Source organism: Myotis davidii, unplaced genomic scaffold (assembly GCF_000327345.1).
Source record: "Myotis davidii unplaced genomic scaffold, ASM32734v1 scaffold244, whole genome shotgun sequence".
In the NCBI taxonomy this organism is placed as follows: Eukaryota; Metazoa; Chordata; class Mammalia; order Chiroptera; family Vespertilionidae; genus Myotis; species Myotis davidii.
The window spans coordinates 991,702-1,016,934 of NW_006294993.1; the positions used below are offsets into that span (position 1 = coordinate 991,702).

The 25,233-nt window shown below is 51.2% G+C and overlaps 1 protein-coding gene across 4 annotated transcripts in view; it reads left to right on the top strand.

The window, feature by feature from the left end:
• The window catches only part of DIDO1 (death inducer-obliterator 1), a 49,930-nt gene extending 24,930 nt beyond the window's left edge, over positions 1–25,000 (top strand). For all 4 annotated transcript variants that reach the window (XM_006769537.2, XM_015567707.1, XM_015567706.1 and 1 more), the window contains 10 exons: positions 8,497–8,956; positions 9,046–9,205; positions 10,194–10,310; positions 10,419–10,523; positions 10,642–10,774; positions 10,986–11,514; positions 11,901–12,054; positions 12,633–12,722; positions 13,383–13,578; positions 20,674–25,000. In XM_006769537.2, the coding sequence (XP_006769600.1) occupies positions 8,497–8,956; positions 9,046–9,205; positions 10,194–10,310; positions 10,419–10,523; positions 10,642–10,774; positions 10,986–11,514; positions 11,901–12,054; positions 12,633–12,722; positions 13,383–13,578; positions 20,674–23,882 (5,153 nt within the window). In that variant the 3' untranslated portion in view covers positions 23,883–25,000. The remainder of the gene's footprint in view (positions 1–8,496; positions 8,957–9,045; positions 9,206–10,193; positions 10,311–10,418; positions 10,524–10,641; positions 10,775–10,985; positions 11,515–11,900; positions 12,055–12,632; positions 12,723–13,382; positions 13,579–20,673) is intronic.
• Positions 25,001–25,233: the final 233 nt, after the last annotated feature.

A 25,233-nucleotide genomic window follows, 5' to 3' on the forward strand; every position in this document is an offset into this window, starting at 1 on the left:
AGCAGACTCCACCAGGGGCCTCCAGACTCGTCTGGACGCCGGACTGTAGGTCGTGCCTCCCCACCCCCAAAAGAGGGGTTGAGGTATTGCCAGTCAGTCTGTGAGATCCCAGATTTGCTTATGCAGGAGGACCTTTGGTTTCTTGTTTTTCAGCCTAACTCTCCAAAATTAAATTGGTCTGCAGGGTACTTATTTTTATTCAGTTTTTTGTGCTGTTTCTTATACTGTTTTATGCCTTTTTTTAAAGCACTGAAAGGTTAAAAAGCCCTGAATCCCAAGATTATAGAGCTCTTCTGCCTTCTCCTTTTAGTCACCTTTTAACAGTCACTGAGGGAGGATACCTGTAGGTAGGCGCTGGACTAGTATAATTAGAAAATGTGTAACTAAATGCTCACTTTGAGAATGTAAATGGCCTAATACCTAAGTAAATTGCAAAGTAATACTAGATTTTTTTATTATTTTAGGAATACGTTAAGTACAGTTAATCTATAGCACGCCTGTGAAGTAGCACTTTTATAGAGGCTGTGAGCATACCTAAAAACATAAATCACTTACGTGTGAACAGATGGTAACTGTGACTTTGGAGTCCTGTGTACTATGCTCTAAGTGGGTTACAGATTACAGGATGCAGCAGAATCAGGAAGCCCGGGCACATCTATCAAGGTCCTGGCGACTGATTTCCATCTGTTGACTAGAGCTGGAAAGCTGCTCTGAGGCACCCTGTGCGGAGTTATGAGGACAGGATGGCTCTCTCCCTGGACTCTAATCCCACTGTGACCTTGAGAGAAGAAAGGAATTGGGGGTGGGGAGATACACCAGGGGCCCATTTCTCTGCTCACAGACTGGGTTTTCTTTTCTTCTCCACCTCCTCTCTCCATATCAGTTCCTCCCTGAAGCTTCATGGGCTTCAGTTGACAGAAAGTTGAAACAAACTGACTAACCCTTCCTAGCATACTGACGCCAGTTAAAACTGATGGATATCCAGAATTGATTGAGTTCAGGGGGGACATTTTCGAGTTGCTTTTGATCATTTTTTTTGTTATCCCAGAAATGTCATCTTCCCAAAAAATGATTGGGAAGGGTCATTGGAAAAATACTGACTTCAGCCCGGGTGAGTAGCAGTTGTGTCTACCTCTGACCCAGATCATCCTTTCACAGTTGCTGTAGCACACACAGAACCCGGCAGCCCCATGAGGACCCCCTACCTGCTGCCCTGGCCGGCTTCAGAACGGGCTTTTCTGGGTTGGGATGGTGAGATTCAGGGTGCACCTGATGCTGGGACACTGGCCTGGGCATGTGGAGCCTCCTTCAGCCCAGAGAGCCAGGGTGCTGCTCCTGGAGGTGCTCTGTGCTGCCTGGATGTGGATGCAGGGACAACTGTCGGGGTACATGGTCTGGGAGCCTCCGGTAAACCACGTCGAAGTTTGCTCTTCCTCCTCACGAAAGTATCAGTAGGTCCTGCGTGCTCTCAGGGTAATGCTATTAACATACACTCATTCCTGATTGATTTCTTTTATTTAAATTGTTTTTGAGGTTTTCTGTACTTGTGGAAACAATTGTTTTTTAATTTCTCCTCCAAATCATGTTTGTGCTTTTACAGTTTTATTTTTTTCCTCTTTATTTCCACTATTGGTTTGCCTTCCTTATTGTTAAAGCATGGAGAGAGCTTAACCATTTTTTTTCTATTTATTTATTTTTTCTAAAATGCCCCAGGTTTATTAGAAAGAATATGGAAGTGGAATTCTGGTATTTGTATTCTAGTATTTTGGGCTCCTTAAATGTCTCAATAGGTGACTTAAAACATGGGATCTAAACAAATTTTGACTGAAATACGAGATTTCTACGGTTTATCTATGAGAATTAAAATGGAAAGCCCTAAGGGAACCGGGACACCCAAACCGGATGGTTGGTTAAGCATGGTGCCCAGATACAGCACCCCCAGCCCAGTCCATGTGTGGCCACGCAGATCGTCCACGAGCTGTGAGAAGTGGATGGAGAACACGGACTCTCACGAGGGTGACTAATGGCATGGGCTCCAGGAGCATATTTCACAAATCATCAGAGGAAACAAGTTTCCTATAATAAAATATGTAGGGGATTCTAGAACCCAAGCATATTTTGTAGACATTTAAGTGGGGACAGAGGGGGTCTTTTTGCTTTATCAGCTGCGTGAGCCATTTTTACCTGTCTCTTCCAGGATTGTCAGTAGCAATAAAATGTGGCTGGGACAAACCAGACTTCGTCCATATGAACCAATTCCCCTCCTACGTCTCCCCCACTCCCCAGAGGAAAAACCAAAGCTTTTACTGATGGATTTAGCTTGACAGCTGTTTTTAATGTTCTCCATACAGCCACAATTTTCTTGGTTGTCAGTGACATTCTTTTGGTATTTTACAGTGTTGTATTTTTATAACATTAAAATACCCAACTGCTCAAGTATTTCTATCGGGGAAAGGTTTCATGTACATAAACATTTGAGATGAAACCCCTCAGCAGTACGCTGTGCTGGAGCCCCAGGGGAGGGGGGTGCTAAAACTTCCAGCTCAGGGTGGGTCCTCTCCCTCCACCTGCTCTTCAGTGACCTGTGACCTTTTGGAGCTTTGGGCCCATCTGATACTGCTTGCCACTCTGGTGGCGTCATCAGTGTTAGAGCCTAAGTGCCCCTTTGAAGACGCTGCTGCAGGTCTTCCAGTGTGCTACACAAGTCGTTGGGTATATTTGTATAAAATCATAAAATACTATTCTTGATGTTTGTGCATGGCACAAAACTGTGCACATAGTTATGTTCTTAGCTTCTGAGAATTAAAGAAGTAAACTTAGAAGATGGATAAGAAGTTTTGCCACTTTCATTTGTTTAAATGAAAGAGCCTCTGTCATTGCACGGGTGGACCTGGAGGAGCTCGGCAGGAAGAGCACCAAGGTAACTGCTGCCTAGCCGCTGCGTCTGCACGGCCACCCGCCGGCCCTGGGCGTCCACTGGTGACCCTTTGTGACCTGGAGCTCACAGGGAGGATCTAAGACCCTGCCCCCATCATATTGGTTGAAGTAGTAAACAATTTGGGCACAGATGATGTTGGTTAAACTAGCCATATTAACGTGAGGAGACTGCCTGGTGACAGTGCTGAGATGGCAGGAAAGCGGCAGCTGCGCTCCCCAGGCCACCACCCGGCCAGGCTGTCTGCCCCGTCCTCTTGATTACACGCCTGGCTCCCCACAAGGCCTTGATCACATTATTCTAGTGTTTGTGGTGAAGAATAATTGGGTCAGTTTCATATGCTGTCAGTCCAACATGAATTTGCAAAACCCTGTATGTGAGACTTAAAATGAAGAAGGGCATTAACCTACAGATACATACTTGGTTTTTGCAAGTTGCTTTGAAGAGTTCTAGGCACCCCTCCATTTAAGTGTAAATCACCCAAATATGACATCAGATAAGTCAACTGGGAAAGATTTGTGGCCCAAACCATAGCCGTTCAGACCTCTTTAGAGACATCCCAATGATAGAGCGTCTCCCGTCTGAGCAGCAGCTGGGAGGTGGCTTACACTCAAGTGTTCTCTAGGAATTTGTGTTTTCTAACAAAAGCAAATCAGAACTTACTGAAAAACTCAAAATATTTAAGCAAATGCATAAAAGCAAAATGATTTCTTGCTATTGATATTTGGGAAGAATTTTAACAGGAAACCCAGGTTGCAGTGAGAAAGTTAATGTACCTGGGTCCCGCTGAGCTGAAAATAGAACTGAAGTCACCACCAACAATTCACGTCCACGCTTTCTCCACTGTGTCATCAGAGCCCCTCTCTGGCTGTTACAGAGACAGCTCTCTCAGTGGTAGCTGCCTCAGTCTGACTGCAAGCGGATATGGGACCCAGTGGGTGGTGGTGGTGGTGGTGTGGAGCAGGGTGCTGAGTCAGTGGGCAGCTCCAGGGAGGGGACCCCTGCCAGGGCCTCTGTTTGCTTCCCTGCATCTGCCATAAGGTTGGCTCACTGTCACACCACATGCTCACTTCATTTCTTTGGCTCTTAACAGCCAGTCACAAAGAAGCAGGCCCACCCGGGGCAGCAGTGTGACACTCTTGGGGTTCGGGTGGTTATATTGGCATATTGAGAAGGATGCGGTATATATAGCATTATGCAATTGCTCTGAGGGCTTTTCACCAGGCCCTGTGCCTGTGCTGGTTGGGTGCACCCCCATATTTACTTGCAGTCCTGTTGTAACTTCATTTGGGTGTCTGCAGTCTCCGTGTGGCAGACAGCAACAGTGCTGGTGAGACCCGTGTCCTCCAGTCTTCACTGAGGCCCGCTAGTGCCACCCAGAGGCCAGCAATGCCCCCGCAGCCTACCTTTGCAGTGTGACAAGGCCCCTCACTCCATGCTTACTGGGAAATGAGCCAATTAGAGAGTTGCTGATTACCGGTCCCTGAGAACAGCCTCCTCAGTTCTACACCAGGCCTCTCCCCAACCTTCCGTTCCCATTACCAACGTGGCCCACAGGGCAGCCCTGTCTCCTACAGCTGCTAAGGAGTCTGGCTCCCCAAGTCAGCCGGGCCTGGAGCTCGGGAACAAGCAGGCCCCAGAGTGGGAGCTAAAGGCGCCTTCACTGCCAGGACAGCCCAGACTGGCACACTCCCAGGGCCCCTCTGCCCACACTGCGGTCACTGCTGATACTGCCAGCCGTGCCACTGCAGATCAGGGAGTTCAGCTCAGGGGGAGGGGGGGGTTTCTGCTGTCCCCTGAAGCCACCCCAGCATGGGGTGTGCTGCTGCTTTTCTAGAATGGGTTCTTCCTCATTGGTTATCAAATTATTCCCTACCCTTCCATAAAGGTATACACAACAGAAGTGAATTTAGGTGAAGGTTTTGCAAATTCGATTTTAGCCCTACTCAAAAAGTTTCTGTCATTGTGAGAATGTTCCGGCACTGCACTGGAGTCACTGTCATTCCAGAATGTCCCAAATCCAGCTTTCAGTGGGGCCACATGTGCTAACATGTGTAGCAGTTGCTACATGGAAGTTTTTACATGTTTTTAATATGTCCCTTCAAAGTAGAAGAGGTTGGTGGCCAACTTGTTGGAGTCCACTGGTTTCAGACATTTTACCAATAATTAATTGTACCTATTTATGCCCTTAGGAGGTCAGATAAAGGATAGTGAAGCTTGACTTTCAAGAGGCTAAAGCAGGGGTGGGCAAACTTTTTGACTCGAGGGCCACAATGGGTTCTTAAACTGGACCGGAGGGCCGGAACAAAAGCATGGATGGAGTGTTTGTGTGAACTAATATGAATTCAAAGTAAACAACATTACATAAAAGGGTACGGTCTTTTTTTTATTTTTCTTTTTTTTTATTTTTAGTTTTATTCATTTCAAACAGGCCGTAGTTTGCCCATGGCTGGGCTAAAGCAACTGATTTTATGAACTAGCATGATGGTTAAGGGAAGCCATCTCTACTTTTTAAGTGGATTGCGTGTGTTCACTGTTACCGCTCTTGGTGACAGGTCATTTTAATTGTGTGGGAGATGTTTTAAAAGTAACCTCTCGGTGGGGTTTCCCTGAATGAGAAAAACAGGCCAGTTAGACCAGAAGTATTGATCTTAGGTTCTGATCTGGAGACAGACCCAGAGCTTTTGAAGTTAATACAAATGTGTCACGTGAAACAGAATGTCCTACAAGGTTTGTTGCAGGCCCCAGCATGCAGGTGTCCTGTGTCACAGTCGGGCATCCTCTTCAGGTGGTGGGATGTACCTGGGCCAGGCTTTTAGAGTACGTGAAACATGTGCTTCTAGAATACTCGGCCAGATGTGTGTTTATAAAAGGCAGTGACTGAACTGGTTTCAGGTCCCAGTTTGCATCGTGGGCAGTTCACTCCTCCGACTGCCGATAGCTGACTTCCCTGCCTGGTGCTCAGTGACCTCCCTCTGGGGCAGTGCCTTAGACACTCGGGCAGCACCAGCTCCTCAGTGCCCAGCCTCTCCCCCTGCACTTCCCCATTACCGAACCTGAGCTTGAGTGATCCTGCGGGGAAGGCTCTGCAGGCCTCAGCCACATCCAAACGTAAAAATGAATTCCCAAGGGCCGCCTCCTCGGGTGTGTGGCCTCCGTCTGATGAAGTGATGGGTAGAAGTGCTGCTTTTATCTTTGTCCTTGTCCCGTTTCTCCCTTTGTCAGACTTGGGAGTGTGCTGTATTTAGAAACCCAGTTCCCAAAGAACTGCAGCCTTAGAGGTGAGCCTTGGTGACGGTAGGCCTGGTAATGACAAGCAGGGCAGGTGGAGAAGCGGCTGGTGGAGGCCTGGAGCCCCAGCAAGCTTGGGGGTCTGGTGCACAGACCACCTTAGGCTGGGGTAGGCAGGGGATGTGAGGGCTTTGAGAGGAAAATACGGGATTTAAAGTCAATTGATGATAGGAACAAGGGACTTCTAACACTGTCCTAGCTCTTGGGTCCTGGTGGTGCTGCTGCACAAACTAAAATTGGGTGATTGCACTCACACGACCAAGTGGGAGGAACGTGAGGTCCCTGCGTGCCTTTAGGAAAGCCCAGTGCCGAACTGGCCTCACCTGCCGCGGCAGGCGGGCACTGCTCAGGTGGTGGCTCTGGCCCTCTGCCAAGGCAGCCACAGCTGGTGGTGGTGTCTGCCTGGGCCCTGGAGCATCAACACCTGGGAGGGTGGCATCTGGAGAAAGGGTCTCACCAGCTTCCAGACTCCTCCCTGATTTACTGGGAGTTGGGAGGAGCTGTGGTGGCTGGCTGGTGGCTGATGGTTAAGCCCTGGGTAAAATTGACAGTTCACTGGAGCATCATCTATTGAAGCCCTGCCCTCATTTGCACGTATGGGAGCTTAGAGGCGCACTGCTGCACAAGTAGTTTGAGAAAAACCCCACCTACAGGAGGCGCCTTTTACATCGGCCCCTTGGGGCCTGGTCGGTGTCCTGGCTCGCTTACTGGGCCCACCCATCCCCGCCATTCTGCGTGTGTGTGGAACAGGGGCCGTCTGTAAACTGCCAGCCTGGCTTTGGTCGGCTGCACAGGCTGGGACTGAGGGCGCGGCCTCTGTCTGAGAATTGTCTTCCTCGTGTCCCTAAGACCTTAGGGATGCCGGCCTGGCAGGATTAATGTAATTCAGACTTTAGCATGCTCTCTCTCAAAAAGTACTGGTGTCAAAATTTTTGTTCCAAGTTGAAGGGTTTTGATAATGTTTTGAGCTTTTGACTACAATTCTTATTTGGATTAAAAGCGCTGATTTACAGTCTTAACCAGTAATCAAATACAACTGGTAGTTTTAAATGAGAATGTTTATATCAGAGCATAATCTATTCTTGTCACCTTAGTATTAGAGTGATAAGTCTTCCCATGTTACAGATTTCTGCCAGCTTTCCTGTGTTTTATAAATGGCATCGTATTGACTTTTGTCCAAAAGAATGATGAACACTTGTGGGTGACCTCCACCCAAAGGACTCTTACTACTCCTTCCACAGCCTTAAGGGCTCGGGGGCAGTCTGTGACCAATCCTGAAGAGATTTTTTAAAGTCATGTTTACAAAGAAATTGCACTAAGTTCTTAGTGAAAGTGCTCTTCTGAATCTACTGCTTTAAAATATATTTTTATTGATTTCACAGTAAATCATTTTTCTTTAAATAGTTTTATTCATTTCAGAGAGGGAGAAAGAGAGGAACATCAATGATGAGAGAGTGTCATTGATTGGCTGCCTCCTGCATGTCCCCTACTGAGGATCAAGCCCACAACCCAGGCATGTGCCCTTGACTGGAATCGAACCCAGAATCCTTCAGTCCTCAGGCGGACGCTCTATTGACTGAGCCAAACTGGCTAGGGCCAGTAAAGCATTTCTTTCTGAAATAAAGTATGGTCACGATCATAAATATTGCCAGAGGCCTTAATTACACTCCTTTCCTGAATTTGATAATTACTTTTAAAACCATTTTCCCTAAATCAGTCTCATACAATAAAATCTGGTGACCTCCCCCCGCCACTCCCCGCCCCTTAGTTTTCATACTTAGTATGATTTTAAGGTGAACAATTGGGGAGGGAGGCATGTTTTCTTTGTATTGGTTTCATGTCTGTACGGCTTCGTGGTTAGAGCTTTGCCCTTGCCGGTTTGGCTCAGTGGATAGAGTGTTGGCCTGCGGACTGAAGGATCCTGGGTTTGATTCCTGACAAGGGCATGTACCTCGATTGCAGGCTCCTCCCGGCCCGGGCCCTGGTCGGGGGTTTATGCAGGAGGCAACCAATCAATGTGTTTCTCTCACATCGGTATTGCTCTCTGCCTTTCCCTCTCCCTTCCACTCTCTAAAAAAATCAATGGAAAAATATTCTCAGGTGAGGATTTAAAAAAATCCTATACTTCACATAGGGTTCCCCTTAATATTGCCAATACCTCACCTGGGGCCTGGTAAGCTTTGCTAGTGTGAGTTTGAGCATGCTTTTCATGTCACCTGACAGTGCACTGCATGCCCTCCTGCCTCACTAACGTCGTGTGTTCTTTGCAGCCATGAAGGAAGACCGGCAAGTGGAGAACACGGCAGCTGCGATGCCAAAGAAAGTGGCTGCTCCGGGCCCTGCTGTGGGCAGCAGGCAGCCTGCAGCCCGGAGTCTCCTTCCAAAGAAGTCCCCTCCTTTCACAAATGTGACCAAGCCAGTCATCAGGAAGTTGCCTTCAGGCTTCAAGGGCACTATACCCAAGAGGCCGTGGCCCTCGGCTGCCCCCTCGGGCAGTGTTCCTGCCACCAAGCAGGCAGGGCTGGTGCCTGGTGCCACCACATCTGCTTCCAAAAAGCTGCCAGGCGGCTCTGCCCCTGGGGGAGCCACCAGGAAGCCCATGGTGACATCTGTCCCCTTGGCCTCTCCAGCCCCAGGACGCCTGGGGGCCTCAAGCACCACCCCATCACAGCCAAATTCTCAGATTCGGCAAAATATAAGGCGCTCCTTGAAGGAGATTTTGTGGAAAAGGTGGGCTGATTATCTGTTAAAGTGAAAGCTTTCTGCTGTTGGGAGAATGAAGTGCAAGCTCAGGGTTTACACAGTTGTGTTTCTTTTAGAGCCAGTGACAGTGATGACCTCATGATGACAGAGAGCGAGGTCGGGAAGGTTGCGTTCCACATTGAGAAAGAGATGTTCAACCTCTTCCACGTCACTGACAATCGCTACAAGAGCAAGTACCGCAGCATCATGTTCAACCTCAAGGACCCCAAGAACCAGGTGTGTGCCCAGGGCTGGCTTCCTGCTGCCGAGCAGAGGGCACCGCTTTGGGCTCTAGAGTGTCACGCCATTAAACCGTACATGGCGTGAGACGGTCGTGCCCTTTCTGTGGAAGCCAGCAGGCATTTTTGTTCCCTTTGACACTGGCCATCGGTGTGGGGAGTAGGGGTGCACCCTTCCCTCCCTCCCTCAGCTGCAGCCTGGGCTTTGCTGGCTCCCTGAAGTCCATCTGTAGTTCACCAGATGCGTCTCTTAAATATGGCCGTAAAGTTGTTCCCTCCTCATTTCATTGGTTCCAGAATAAAGCTCGAATTCCTTATGGTAGCATGTGGGTGTCTCCATATTTGGGCTTTATTGTCATTCCACCTCAGCGGAGCGAGCCTGTCCTCGGGGGTTCCTTAGATGAACTCTGCTGTGCTCACTGTTCGGACAGGTGCTGTGCACACCTGGGTGGGGCACTGGTTCTCACAGCAGCCGTGGGAGGGCAGTGCTGTCCCCACGGGTAGAGTGGCCTGGACTCTGGCCTGGTGTGGCTCCTGCGTCTTGCACTGGGTTCATGGTTGCCCATTTTTCTGCCTCTTAAACTCTCACCTGTGCTCAGAAGCAGGGTCAGAGGGAAGCTCTGACTTTCCATTTTGCCTCTTAAGCCCTGGCAGAAGAGGTCTCTTCTCACCTTTAGCCCTAACACTACCTTTTGGAGTTGATCTACTTTCTGAGGTCTCTCTCTAGGAGTTGGTGCAGCGTGGGCCTCAGGTCAGCTGTACAGGCCCAGTGCCGATGTTTTCTGGGCATGTTAGCTCCCATGAGCTCTTAGGGAGTTGCCACACCTTGTGGCCCCTGCTGTGCTGGGTCTGGTGCTTTGGCCTGTGTCACCAGCCTCTGGGCAGGGACTCCACCTACTGCTCTGTTTCCTCCGTGCCCTTCCTTGGGTCTTGGAGACATTCACTCAACTATCCTGAACCAGTGAATGAAAAATGTTTGTTCACAGGGTCTCTTCCACCGTGTTCTGCGTGAAGAAATCTCTTTGGCCAAACTTGTGAGAATGAAGCCAGAAGAACTTGTGTCTAAAGAGCTTTCCACATGGAAAGAGAGGCCGACAAAACCTGTGAGTGCAGGGGAGCGGCTGCCAGAAGCCCGAGCAGCTGGCCTTGCCCGGAAGTAAAGGCTGCTCCGGGAGCAGGAGGGCGCCCACTAAGGCTGTCTTCTCTCTTAGGTGATGGAATCCAGGGCAAGATTGCACCAGGAAAGTAAAAAGACAGCCGTCAGGCAGGAGGCCATTCCCGACATGGAAGACTCGCCCCCAGTGTCAGACTCGGATGTAAGCCTGTGGGTTAGGGCTACGCAGTCGCCATGTCTCAGCGGTTTGTGCTCAGTCTCTTAGCCCTTGCTGGACTGGGAAGCAGTGACCCACGCCGTGTCCCTTCTTTTCCTCTTAGGAGCAGGAGTCAGTACGTGCTGTTCCCGAGAAAAGCGCTGCACCCGCTCTGGACCTCTTCAGCAGCATGTTAAAGGACACGACGGGCCAGCACCGCGCCCACCTCTTTGACCTGAACTGCAAGATTTGTACAGGTGAGCAGGTGAGGGGAGGCCTTTGTTTAACATGGCTGACCCGTGTATGGCAATTGTATTCACCCCAAGTTTAAAACATGACACAGCCGGATGGTCTTTGGGAGCGTGTGAAGTCAGCCCCTGCTTTTAGAGCATTGCTCCTTTATTTGAAAAATGGTCATTTGCTTGGGGGCAGGCTGTGCCCTCAAACCAAGCCTCTCTTGTGCTACAGGTCAGGTTCCATCATCAGAAGATGAACCGGCTCCAAAAAGACAAAAATTGTCAGCTCCTGCTAAGAAAGAAGAGTCCAGATCCAAGCACGACAGCTCTGCCTGTGAGCCAGCTCTTAGCTCAGCGGGTGAGGCAGTGCCAGAAAGCCTCCCTGAAAACACCTCTGAGCCAGACCCCGAGAGTGCGTCCCAGACTCTCTCGGAAAGGAGGTACTTATCCGAGGCTCCAGGAGACGGCCCGCCTGAGCCCTGTGCCCCGGAAGGGCCTTCTTGCCCAGCCTCCTGTGGGGGCACAGTGCTCACCACGGTCACCATGTCAGGCCGAGACCCCAGGACTGCACAAAGCGCAGCGAGCACCGTCATGACTCCTGCCTCAGCCCTCCCAGGCAGCGCCCACCTGGCAGAGCCCCCACAAGACGTCCTAAAGCCTGCTGCGACCGCGGTGCTGGTGCCCAAGTCCATACTGGCCAAGCCGTCCTCATCCCCCGAACCCAGACACCTGCTGTCGGTCCCGCCGGCCCCAGGCATCAGGTGCGGTCTCCACTGGGTTCACTTCTCGTACAGTAATGGGAGGGGCAGAAAGAGCGACTCAGGCCTCAGCTCTGCAGTCGCCCAGCGGCACTGCTGCTCTGGAGGGTTGTGTAGGGCACTCGGTGTCCCACATTTAAGGTGCCGAACACCATTTAGAAGTTTAAATCTTGAAAATTTGAATATATGGCCATCTGGTTTTGTGGCCGATTCAGTTTATTTTTCTTTGACAAGAATATCTGTTTATATAATGATTAAAGTAGTTAATTTGAAAAAGTAAGCTACCAAAACCTGCCCGAACTTTCACTTTTGTAATATGTAAAGTCTTCGCACTCTGGACGTTCTTTGTGCAAAGAGCTTTACTCCTTTCCTCTGGTTTTGTTTTGCAGCACTGCGGCGTCTCGGTCCCCTCCAGAAGGAGATACGACCCTCTTTCTGTCTCGACTCAGCACCATATGGAAAGGATTTATTAACATGCAGAGTGTAGCAAAGTTTGTCACTAAGGCTTACCCCGTCTCTGGATGTTTTGATTACCTCAGTGAGGTCAGAGCCAAGAGAAAGTGAGAGAGAGAGAGAGAGAGAGAGAGAGTGTGTGTGTGTGTGTGTGTGTGTGTGGACACCTCTCATAGGCGTTCTGATCCTGTGGGATTGTCTGCCATCGGTGATGGAGCACCTCTGAAGTTACAACGGGGACTGATGGACAAGTCCACAGGTTGAGCAGCTTGGACAGAAATTCCAATGAGTAATTGGGCCTCCCGGCTTCTGTGAAGAAGCCCAGTGGTCTTCCTCCTCTCTCTGTTCTGCTTGGGCATTTACCCAGAGTGTGCGACCTGCCTTAGTGTGCAGTGACACACACAGTGAACAGAGCCCTGGACAGGCGGCATTTCTGGAGACACTTGAGTCAGTCCTGCACTCTGTCTTCACAAAGCTAACGCGCGTGTTTGGTACAAGGCTATCATCACCCCCACCATGGGTTTGGTAATTCACAATCCTGTACCATTTGGTACAGTTATTACCCTTTTCTTTGGAATCTTGACTCACTAGCTTGGGGCCCTGAAATGACTGTATCAGCCTCTGAATGCTGGTTTACCTGTCACTTACGCAAAGTGCATTTTGTTTAGGACCTGCCCGACACTATTCACATTGGTGGACGGATCGCACCCAGGACTGTGTGGGACTATGTCGGCAAACTCAAATCCTCTGTGTCTAAGGTACTGCTCATTGTCTGCACCACCGAAGAAGGTGCTCGTTCTAACACAGCTCTGCCCTCACTTCTCATCCTGATGGGTTACTATGTGAAATGTCAGCTTCCTAAGTATTTCCAGGTGGATGTTCAAAGTTAAGTTTGGAGCTGGATGAGGCCGGTGGGTGGGAGTGCTGTAGTGCTGAGGTTTGGTGCTGACTGACCATGGGTACATGCAGGTCATTGTTAGGGCTAGTGAGCAGCCACTCTGTTCCCTGTTGTCCTTGCAGCAGGAGGAGTTGACCGGCTTTCCTCTGTGCACCCGAGATTGGCCACAGCCATGTGTGCGTGGACAGTGCTCGTGGAGCCGGGCTATCATTTTTCTCAGTTCACAGGGTTTCAGGCCCTCCAGTGTAGCTTAGCCCTCCTGTTCGATAGGCACAGGGAGTTCTGTAGCTCACCACTTCGCCCTGCTCATCGATTGTCCTGGTATGAGAACTCCATGGGTGGGTGCTATTCCGAGGACCCGCGGCTGTGAGGTCAGAAGCCTGGCCCTTGAGCCTGTGCTCTATCTGCTGCTCCATTGCTAACAGGACTGAAATTGAAGTCAGAACCGCGTCTCTCTCGTTCAGATCGATGCTGTTTTCGGCACCGCAGGCCAATGCTCCCTGTCCTGTTTGTGTTGCAGGAGCTGTGTCTGATCCGCTTCCATCCCGCCACGGAGGAGGAGGAGGTGGCCTATATATCTCTCTACTCCTATTTTAGCAGCCGCGGCCGCTTTGGCGTTGTTGCTAACAATAGTAGGCACATCAAGGACCTCTACCTGATCCCACTGAGCTCTGAGGACCCTGTTCCATCCAAGCTCTTGCCCTTTGAGGGACCAGGTAAGCACCTCTGGTCACACATGTCCCCTTCCCCTGACACCGAGGCCTACTGACCTGCCACCAGTGGTTGTAACCCCCCCACACACACACACACTGTCTGTCTGGCAGCAGGAACTAGCAGTCACATGAAACTACATTGAGCTGGACAGTGCAGCTCTAGGCTTGGGGGGTGGCACCAGAATACCCTTATTATTGGCATAAATTGTCTTAGAAAAGTTTTATGAAGGGAGAAGCCCTCAGCGTTCCACCAGCCTTTCACTTTCACGGCCTTGGTCATTGGACAGGTCAGGTGCCCAGGAGTCTGGACAGGATAGGAGGGGAGGAGCGGTGGAGAGGCAACACTTCACAGCGCTGGTCACTGCCGCCTCCCCCAGGGGGTTTCTGTGGACACCCCGCTCAGGAGGTGAGCAGGTGCCACTCGGAGGCGCTCTCTGCCTCTGTCAGGGAGTCATTTCCAAGAGATACAAGAACAGGTAGTGAAGGAGAAAAATTTGAGAAATACTTTTAAATCTGTTCAAGTTTTAATTTTTAATAAGTTATTTCATCTTTTGCAAAATACTTAGTGTTTACTCCTTCCTTATAAAGTGCTGCTTTTAAATGATTTCTTACAAATTAACCTTTAAAAATGTCAGACTTGTCAAAGAGTTGAGGGTGATTCCAAAGGGACATAGTCTGTGGGGTTTCAGCTCTTTGTAACCTGAGAAGAAGCTGGTGCAAGATATCTAAATTGATGTGTCTCCTTGGCTGTGAAGTCCCCCAGGATTAACAGCGTCAAGAAGATGACGAGACACATGGTGATGCTCTTTTGAAGGGCTTTGTCCTAGAGGCAGTGACTGAACCCTCTGACCATCACTGGGGCTGCCTAGACCATGGCACCTTCATGCCTTGACCTCGTCACCAGGCCTTGGCGAGTGCTCCCACCACAGCCACGTACTGCACTCACACCACACCTACACTAGCTGGGCCCTGGCTGTCGCCCCCTCCCACAGGCACGCCCAGTCCTGGCTCGGGCACACGCTTAACACAGGTGGCTCAGTTTGCCCTGATTTCAGAATTGTGTCCACAAAGGGGTTGGTGTCAGAAACCCCAGGTTCAGTACTTACTGACACAATCATCAAGCTCTCTTCATGCGGAATACATTTTAAAAGCCAGGCACTCAGGGTGTCCTCTCATATTCCTTGGGTGTAAAGAAATGCCACCTGGCGGTGGGTGGCAGAAAGAACCTTGGTGGAGGTTCTTGGTGAGCAGCTCTGAAGCGGCTGGCGAGCTCCCTGATGACCATGAAGGGCAGCATCCTGTGTCCCTGAAGGTGAGAGAAAGAAGCTGACTTCTCAGACACCTGTGAGGAGCCTCCGGTCAGTCATGAGTGCCTCGCTGTGTGGGTCCAGTGGGCATGCGGCTGGGCAGCATGACAGCCCGAGTGCAGAGCCCTTTTTGTTTACAGAGGTGGGTTAGCAGGTCCTGGGCCTACTCCCCTCATCAGCCTCATGCGCTGCTTTGAGCTCCCATTGCCCATCTGCAGACTCACTTGGCTGAGGAGCCTGAGTAACACCTGGTTTGGGGCGCTGACCACCAGACAAACTGGAGACGGGCCGAGTGGACCTCACACTCCTGGGGCTTGGACACTCCCTGGGGGGACATCCAAAGGACCCACAGCTTTTCGTCCATAATAAAGAACAAGTAGTGACAGGTTTTAGAAACTAATCATGTTTTGCCCCTAAGCTCTTAAAGATTTAAGGGCTTCTAAATGCAAGCCTGCTTAATTTAGTCTGTTATTTTTTATTTTGATATTTTTTATATATGCATTCATATCCATGTATATCTTTCATACACTTCACATCACCTAAAACCCACTTCCAGGCAGGGCCTACCTGCCTGCTTCATGTGTTTCTAGTGTGACACGGCTCACTCCAGCTGCAATGTCCTGTGCCATGGTGGTATCCTGTGTGTGTGTCCTGTGTGCGCGTGTCTGCGTGTCTGGTGTGTATGTGCACCTGCAGTGGGAGCGTGGGTGGAGATGCTTCTCCTGTCATGGTGGTCCCTGTCCTCACTGAGCTCACCTCTGCAGCATCCTTCGAAGGCACAGGTCCAGTCTCAGAGTGGTGGTGATGTCCCTCAGCAGAGCAGCCAGCAGGTGTGATCACGTGCCACCCGGCAAGCACTGACATCATGGCTTGACCAGAGCAACCTTGACCCCACTGCAGCCCTGTGCTGTCACAGTTGTCATTCACCTGAGGTCGCACCCAGTTAGGTGTCGAGCCAGGGTGGCTGTCCTGAGGCTTGCACTCTATCCCTCTCAGTTCTCTTTAGGGCAAGAAGCATAGGTCTGGGTGGGGCCTGCCTGCTGTGGGGGTGGAGAAGTTGCAGAGAGGGACCAACTCGCACATCACATACAGAAGTGCAGGGTCCTCCCTTCCCTGACCTCAGGAACCCGGTAGAGTGACGAGCTCTTGCTGTCCGCACCTACGAAGCCAGTAAAGCCCTAACCGTTTGGCTCAGTGGGTAGAGTGTCAGCCTGCAGACTCGGGGGTCCCAGGTTCGATTCCGGTCAAGGGCATGTACCTCGGTTGCGGGCACATCCCCGGTAGGGGGTGTGCAAGAGGTGGCTGGTCGATGTTTCTTTCTCATCAATGTTTCTAACTCTATCCCTCTCCTTTCCTTTCTGTAAAACAATAAAATATTTTTTTAAAAAAGAAGAAGAAGAAGAAGCCAGTAAACATGCTGGCGGCCCTGACACCGAGTTCAGATCCAGTAAGTCTGCACTGGCCCCTCACATAGTCAGGGCCTCCTGTCTCGGCCACGCTCTACACAGCAGGCCTGGGAGCTGTGCCCATAGCCCCTTGGCCGCCTGCCAGCCCTACGAGCAGCCTGCTCAGGTTCCAGGATGCTCTCACCCTTGTGTACTTTAGACTTGTCCTCAGAAATGCCAGGCGGTCTCGTGTGACAGTGGCGTTTTCATAACGTGGCAGTGTTATTTCAGAGGACAGCTGTAAAGCTGGGTCCCTTTGGTCCAGCTGGAAGTCACCCACTTTGGGTGCTAGCTCAGCCCTACCACTGACACTGACAGCTTCACCACTGGGGACAAGGTCAGGTGGTCTGCACGCCCCGGGGCTTATTTGTGAAGGAAGACAGATCAGATTGGATGCTTGTCTTGTACGGTTCCTGTGCAGCCCAGCAGGACTGGACCTAGGCTGGGACTCAGCCCTCACAAGTAACAGGCAAGGGCTCAGGCTCCACTTTGCAATGGCTGTTGCGGAACCTGGTGTCTAACATGTAGGTGTGCGCTGACAGGGCAGGGACTGCCTCCGAATGCTCCGAGGAGAGGGCCCTTAGAGATTCACAGCCATAGTGTTCCTGTGCTCCGTTCTCACTGCTTTCTAAACTAGCTGGACATTCTGTGACTTAAATGTCAGGTAAGAATTTCTGTGTGTGTATCTAGTGCACTGTGATCCAAGACAAATGTAGTATTGAATGTATTAGTTTCTCCTTCGAAATCAATAAAGTACATTTCCTGGAAACTGGTGGTTGTTTGTTTGAATCTGAACCATGTAGTAGCTCTCTACCTGTCGCAGGTGCACTGATGGAGGGCAGAGTCCCCACTTTGCTTTTTATAAGCCGACGACTTACCTGGTCCTTCAGCCTCAGGTGTGCGGGCTGAGCTGCTTGGGCCACCTGGATGGAGATGGACAGCACTCAGGCGTGCAGAGCCCAGCGGCTTTGTACAGGTCGTGTGAGATTTGCGTGTGTATGTGTGTGTGCCTGCGTGTGGACTGGGGCGGGTACCCTACCCCCCGTATGTGCCTAGTCTTTTCTATCCGGTCACATTAAGGATGGTCACTGTGTGACTCCCACACTTTTCTGTCCAGCAGGTGGGGAGATAGTGTTGGGACAAATTCAGACCATAACAGGGTTTTCCTTTTCCTTTTCAATGGAGTGGGGTGTGTGCCCAACAGGTTTAAGGTTAAAAAGCAACATTTTGATAGTTTGGGGGTTAAGGAACCAGTTATTAAAATTAAGCTGCTTCCATGGTGTGCCGGGCTGGAGGTATGTGGGGCCCCAGGGCTGCTTCCTTCCTTGCCACTTCACCTCTTGCCTCCTGTGGCTGACACACCTGGACATGGGTCCTGGTTTGGTCTGGACTCAGGAAGTTAGGTGGCACTTGCCTCTCTAGATGTCACAGTCCCTGGGCTTCCCAGTTGCCTCTGTGCTGTTGGGTGATCTGATGTTAACACTGAGCTGATGCCCCTCCCATGACCACTTCAGAACAGATCTGAGCAGCCAAATGGGCTTATTTTTATCCACACAGTACAGTCTGAGGTCACTGTTGCTCTGGAAATGCAGGATAGCCCAGTTAGCAGCCCCTCCCCCTCACCAGCCAGTGTTTGTTTTCATCTGACTTAGGAATTTAAGCCTCAACAGCCCTCAGAAGGGAGGTGGGTAAGAGCATCTCCTGCTTCTAACAATGGAGACGGATCCCCTGTGCCCTGGGCTTGAGCCTACGTCTCCTCACTGCAGCCTGCATGGTCCCTGCTCTGCACCTTCTCAGCACTCACTCTTCTCTCCAGGGTGATGCTCCATCAGTGGGGTGAGCGGGAGGGGCCCAGGCCCAGAGGGGTATTCGGGTGGATGGGGAGAGCTAGCCTGCGCCACCTCCCAGCAGTGGGTGACCCCCCTTACAGCACCCGTCTCAGTGAAGGCTGCCCCTAAGGCCCAGTGCAGATCAGTGAACTTCATTTTTTTGTTCCTGTGCACATTATTTCCAAAGAACTAGTTACCTTTCAAACACCCTTGCAGCTGTAACAACATATGAATCAGATAAGATTTGACAGCTTCAAAACAAGATTATACATTTTGAGAGCCCAGTTTAAACTTCCCATCTTGTGGAGGAATTCAAAACTGATGCCCACCCAGCTCTGGTGCTGTTAGATGGCTCACGGGTGTGTGCAGGTGCGGGCGCTGGGAGCTGAGGCAGGCTGTCTGCTGTTAGATGCCCATCTCCAGGTCGCTTCCTGTCTCTGAATGTAAATATTAAGAAATATAACTATAACCTTACCTTTGAATATGACAACAGGTTAGTCTAAACAATTCTCTTAAGAGTGGGATGTACTATTTTCTTTAGAAAGCATATTAAGCCATTCGACATTTTAGTTGGTGGGGTACACACATCACTGGGCTGGAGACCATGGCTTCCTGGGTGGAGCACAGCGACTTCCCACCACAGCTTTTTGACCTGGAGTTTCATTGGTGCCACGAGCCTGCTGTTGGCGCTTGAGAAGTTGAACTGTTCCCTGTGCGGTGGCACAGCGCCTCCGCTGGTGACCAGTCCAATGCTGTGGACTGCCAAGGAGACTTCCCCACACGGGCTCCCAGCCTTGCCCACAGCACCCCTGGGGCCAAGCACAGTCCTTTCGTTCTGCCAGGTTCCCTAGAGACGAGGTTTACAGGTGGGCTCTGTGGGTGTCTGCATGTGCACCTGCTCTGCAGCTCGGGGGCTATTGTCCAGACAGGCCTATTGAAGTCAGCTATCCCCCAAAACTGGGTCTGAATAAGCTGTGAAACATTCAGTAAATACACTCTGTCTATGAAAACAGAGAAGTACTGTGTAAGTTAACCTTGACTCATGTTAATTATAAAATAGACTTGCCAGATTCCCTTCATACCTACTGACACTCTAGTCTGCCTAACCTTCCAGCCCTGTTCCCTCCGGCCAGCTCGTCCCTTCCCCGACACAGGGCTGTTCTCTGAAGCCATTTCTCTCATGAAGGTGGGGGTGAGGTCCTGGGAGTTAGGTCTTCAGTGGGCACCTCACCTCACACGGCAGCCTGATCAGCAGGGAGGTCAGCACAGCATTGTTAGTCTGGCTGTGCTGGGCCACCCAGCCCTGGCATGCCTGCTCCTGGGGCCAGAGGGCACCTCCACCACCCTCGTGAGCCCAGCCTGTCAACCTGTCTCTGTTGGAATTTCAGAAGATTAGCAGAACTGCATCATGAAGTGATCTGTGATCATCTTTAAAGTCATACAATAGGAAAAACAATACTTGATTTCTTGTTTAGTAAGAATGTCACATGACTATATACCACAGTGTTAAATTACCTATAAATTGAATTTATACATTTTGATTACTTTTAATTACATTCTGCTATCATGAAACAAACTTTCTGTGTGGCAGCATTTCTCCCCAAATTACTGCTTTATGAGTTGGGCTTTTTTTGTTTCCTTGTGGTAGTCTGGACTTACTCTGGGGGGAGGGGTTGTTATAAAATATTAGTATTCCTGAAATAATGCGCCACAGCTTGCAGTGTTTGGAATAAGCCTTTCTTAAGAAGGAATGACTTACCTGTTGTGCCCTAAGACGCTGGTGTGCTTTCTCTGCCACCAGTTTGCTGAACTCCTCAGCGCTGGATGTAAGCGCCATGTCCTGTGTTTACAAAGACTGAGCATTGGACAACTCTTGATCAGTTAGTGCTCGTGGAATGTCTCTAAACCTGAAAGAATATTTATTTTAGCCATTTCAGTCAGCAGCATTTTCCCCATTGAGAGTAATTCTCACATCGGCTATGGACAATAGCCCCCGAGCTGCAGAGCAGGTGCACATGCAGATTAGGCTAAGTGAACTTACCTAATGGAGTGGGCTGCATTGATCACTATAATTTTATTGATCATATACCTGAGTTGTTGAACTAGTCCCTAATCAAATGTTTACTATTAGTACATTTAGCTTAATGTAGGTATTGGGACTCTGGAGTTAAGGCCAGGAGGGTGTGTAGCAAGAGCCACGATTTGCTCAACAGCTACCCCGACTCATTTGAGCTTTGTCCCTGCGGTTGGTTAATGATGGTGCCGTCGGCACAGGGCCCCCCCCTCCTCTGCACTGCTGCTTGAGTGTTGTGTATAATTTTAAATCTGTAACATAAATTCTGACACCACCTGTGTGTGCTCTGTCCTTTGCAGTAAGTCCTTCAAACACTTGATTTTGTCTTACACAGGATTTCTGCCTATGAAAACATTCCCCACTACCACCCTTAATAAAGTTCACCTCTGAAGGACAGAGTGGAATTTAGATCCTAAAATTTGCACATATATTTTGTTTTTCAGGTCTTGAGTCACCACGGCCAAACATAATCCTTGGGTTAGTAATCTGTCAAAAAATGAAACGTCCTTCGAATGCTGGAGACTCAGACAAGACAGAGGAGAAGCGGGCCCGACTGCAGACACCGGAGGAGGCAGACGTGGCGGCCTACCCCAAAGTGCCTCCGGCCTCACAGGCTGAGAAGAAACCCCCCAAGTATCAGCACAGCTCTGGGGACACAGCTGTCAGCACCACCCCCCCGGGGTCTCCCCCACCCCCGCCCCCTCTGCCAGAACCGCCAGCTTCGTCCTCGGTGCTGAAAATACTGTCCTCCCTCAAGCCAGGAGCCACCAACACCGTCACCGTGCCCACAGCGCACGCCGCAGTCACAGGGGCTGCTTCCTCTGCCTCGAAATCAGCTTCGCCGCTGGAACACATCCTGCAGACTCTGTTTGGGAAGAAGAAGTCATTTGACCCTCTGGCCGTGGAGTCTGTGGAGTCGGCCTCCACCTCCCGCCCAGACCCCAAGGCCAAGGCTGAGTGCGAGCTGCCAGCAGTGCCTCTGCTGGACCCCATCGTCCAGCAGTTTGGTCAGCTCTCCAAAGAGAAAGTTCTAGAGGAAGAGGAAGACGACAGACCCTATGACCCCGAAGAAGAGTACGGTCCAGACAGGGCCTTTGAGACACAGCTCGGGGACCAAGGGAAACGGCACGACATGGAAAAGGCCTCTGAGACCACTGAGCGGGAGGAGGTGGCCTATGACCCAGAGGACGAGACGATTTTAGAAGAAGCCAAAGTGGCCATTGACGACCTGCCCAACAGGATGTGCGCAGACGTCAGGAGCTCGGCGGAGAGGCCGGCGGGGTTCGCAGCCGACATGGCTGCTCCCTCTCTGGTGGAGCAGCAGCAGATGATAGAGGAACTTAACAAGCAGATCGAGGAGCAGAAGAGACAAGTGGAGGAGCAGGAGGAGGCTCTCAGGCAGCAGCGGGCCGCCGTCGGGGTCTCCATGGCCCACTTCTCAGTGTCGGATGCGCTGATGTCGCCGCCTCCAAAGTCCTCACTGCCCAAGGCCGAGCTCTTCCCCCAGGAGCAGCAGGCTGCCAGCAGGCCAGCCGGGCCCCCCACCAGTCAGGGGCCAGGCCCTGGCTCTGACCCAAGACAGAGTCGGGACCCCCGGCAGGCCCGGCGACTGGCCGCGGAGAGCAATGAGAGCGAGAGCTTCTCGAGGGCCCCAGCCAGCAGCATACCCAGTGCTCTGCCTACCAGAGAGGCACCCAGCGGGGTGGCCACTACTAGTCAGGGGCCTGTACCTGCCCCAGAGGAAAAGGAGCCCACCCCTCCGCCCTGGGCTCCAGGTGACGGGGCCACCCTGCCAGCCAAGCAGGATGGCCCCACAGGTGAGCCCTCAGAAAGCCAGGGCCCGCCGGCCACCGACGGCAGCCCTCCCATGACGGGTGGACCAGGCCTGGTGCGGCCCGCCCGAAAGGTGCTGCTGCCCACGCCGCCCAGCACCGCCTTTCAGCCCAACTTCTCTATGCCAGGTGAGGGGCACAATTTCAGTTCTGCAGGAAGAGACCCATTTTCAAGCCCAGTGTTTGCGTCTCAGGACAAATCCTTCGGCTCGTCTCCATATGAGGATCCAAGAAATGCCCTGTTTGCTGAAAAAAGTGACCGTTCGGCTGTTGAAACTGAAGGAGACAGAGACCCACAGTGCAGACCTGGAGAGGGGGCCAACCCATTCCCCGTCCCTGGACAGAAAGGGACCCCTCTGCCCCAGTTACAGGGCCAGCGTGAGCCTGCACCCCGCACTTTCGGAACATTGGGACTTCATGGCCCGAGCTTCCCAGGACCGCGGGGACCAGTGGCTCCGTTTTCAGAAGACGGTGTCATTTCTAACAACGATGGAGCAAGAGGGCCTCCGCCGGCCAGATTTGGAGCTCAGAAGGGGCCCATCCCTTCCTTATTCTCAGGGCCACATGGGCCACCTCCTTACGGGGACAACAGGGGCCCCTCACCCTCTCACCCTGGTGGGCCCAGAGGATCAGCACCACCCCAATTTGAAGAACGCAAGGATCTGCATGGGGAGAAAAGGGAATTCCAGGACGCCCCATACAATGACATGGCTGGGCCTCCTGCCCAGTTTGAAGGACCAGAACAAGGCCCGTTGGGAAGCAGAGGCGCAGGCCCCTTCCAGTTTGGAGGCCCACGGAGGACTCTGCTGGCCCCGTTTAAAGGGCCCCGAGGAGGCCCACCTCCGTCTCAGTTTGGGGGTCAGAGGGGACCACCCCCTGGCCATTTTGTGGGTCCAAGAGGTCCGCATTCTAGTCAATTTGAAAGCACCCGGGGCCCCCATCCCAATCAGTTTGATGGGCCCAGAGGTCAAGCCCCAAATTTCATGCCAGGACCCAGGGGAATTCAGCCTCAGCAGTTTGAAGAGCAAAGGGTGAACTCACCACCCAGGTTTTCGAATCAGAGGGCCCCAGCACCCCTTCAGTTCGGTGGGCCAAGGGGGTCTGTGCCTTTCCCTGAGAAGAGTGAGCCTGCCCCTCCCCGGTTCCACTTCCAGGGCCAGTCCCCTCAAGTGATGAAGCCGGTGCCCAGACCCCTGCTGGAGCTGCCCAGCCACCCACCCCAGCACCGCAAGGACCGGTGGGACGAGACGGGCTCAGCCCCCAACCTGCCCTCGGGGGCTTCCGGACCAGCCCCCGAGGCCGAGGCGCAGTGGGCCCCATCCAAAGGCCCGGAGTACAGAAACCAGCCCAGGCCCAAAGAGAAGCTGCTGGACGAGCCTGAGGGCCAGCCTGAGAGCCGGCAGGGCCGCACCTTCGAGGACCGCCGGCGGGAGCGGGAGCACGAGCACGGGAAGCCCTGGGAGCGGGAGCGCAGCCGGAACTGGAGCCGGGAGCGGGACTGGGACCGGGGTCGGGAATGGGACAGACACCGTGAGAAGGACTCCGGCCGAGAGCGCAGTGCAAACAGAGACCGGGACCGGGACCGGGACCGGGAGTGGGACCGGAGCCGTGAGCGCAGCCGGAACAGGGACCGGGACCGGGACAGGGACCGGAGGCGGGACCGGGATAGGTCTCGCAGTAGAGACCGGGACCGTGACAAGGGCCGGGAGCATGAGCGAGGCGGAGACCGCAAGGACCGCAGCAAAAGCAAGGAAAGCACTCGGGACCCAAAGGCTGAGGCCCTGGCCCCGCGGGCCACCGACCCCGCTGCCCACACCTAGGCCTGGCCGCAGCTGGGCACTTCCTCTTAAAAGCCAAGTTCATAAAATGTGTTGAACAAATTGTTTTTGAAATAGCTATGAACGTAGATGAAGAATAGAATATTCTGGACTTCAAAAATTACTGTAATTTTGTGTATGATGGTTTCCTACAAAATTTCACGTCTTTACAATTCTGATGCTTTTTTAAAGAAATGTAAGAACTCTTAATTTTTCCATTTAAAATTACTGAAATGGGAAAGTGTCTACAGAAGCATATTGCTTTTCAGATTATAAAGTTATCTTTTCCAATAACTTGACTGACTATGGTAAATTTTAAGGGAATTCTGTGGACCTCAGAGCCATACCTTTGCTGACACCTCGTCTGTATTTCTAGGTTTCCAAACGCTGTTTCTGCAGGTTTCCCGGCTCTGGAGGGTGGTGTGCTTCGTGGGAGCGCCCTCGGCGGGCTGCGTGTGCGCACCAGAGCCGTGCTGTGAGCCCTCTGAAATGGAGAAACACAACCTTCCGAATGCGGTTTCCTTTTTTCCTAGAGATTTGATTAGAAATTTCAACCAGGAAACAATACATTGTTTCTTAGTTGTGCTCAGTTTTTTATATATCACCTCATACATTTTCTTTTTTTCAAAAACATTAAAAGCAACATCTGTTTGGGTACAAATGGTTGCATTTTAAATAACAATTTATTGGAAAAGGTTTCGATTTTACCAGCCTAAAGGTAAGAAAATATACCAATTAAGTGTACTTTGAAGGGGGGTTTCTTTTATCTCATTAATCAAGAACATTTTGTTTGTTGAACTTCACCTTCTGCACAGTTCTTCCTTCGTCCCAGGAAAAGTGCACTAGCTCTAAACCGTTATATTTGTCAGGGGGTAAATTTTAAAGTTTGTCTTTGAAAACAAAACAATATTTGTATAAACTCTGAGATGGGAAATAGTGATATTAGTTCAAGAACGAGCAAGTAGAAAGCATCCACTGTGAGATAGTGTGCTGCTTCTTGCTATGTATTTTTCAAGTTCTGAGGTGTGAGAAAGAGAAAACCTTGCTAATTTATTTGACTGTACAAATACACTTTGATAATTTTTTTATATTTTCATAAACTTACTTTTGCAAATGTAAAATTAGAGCGTCTTTTTTGTTCTCTGGAGTCTGTTGCTCACTGCCTTGCTCCAGATTTCCTTCTCCCGGGGACGGTGGGCTGGGCGCCGTCCAGGGCGAGCAATCGGGGAGGCTGGTGCCGGGAGCCAGAGTCCCAGGTAAGGCACAGTCCAGCGGTGTTGAGTTCCAACATCTAATAGGATAGGAAGGTTTTTACATGTAACACAAGTTTTTCTAATCTACACAAATGTAAAAA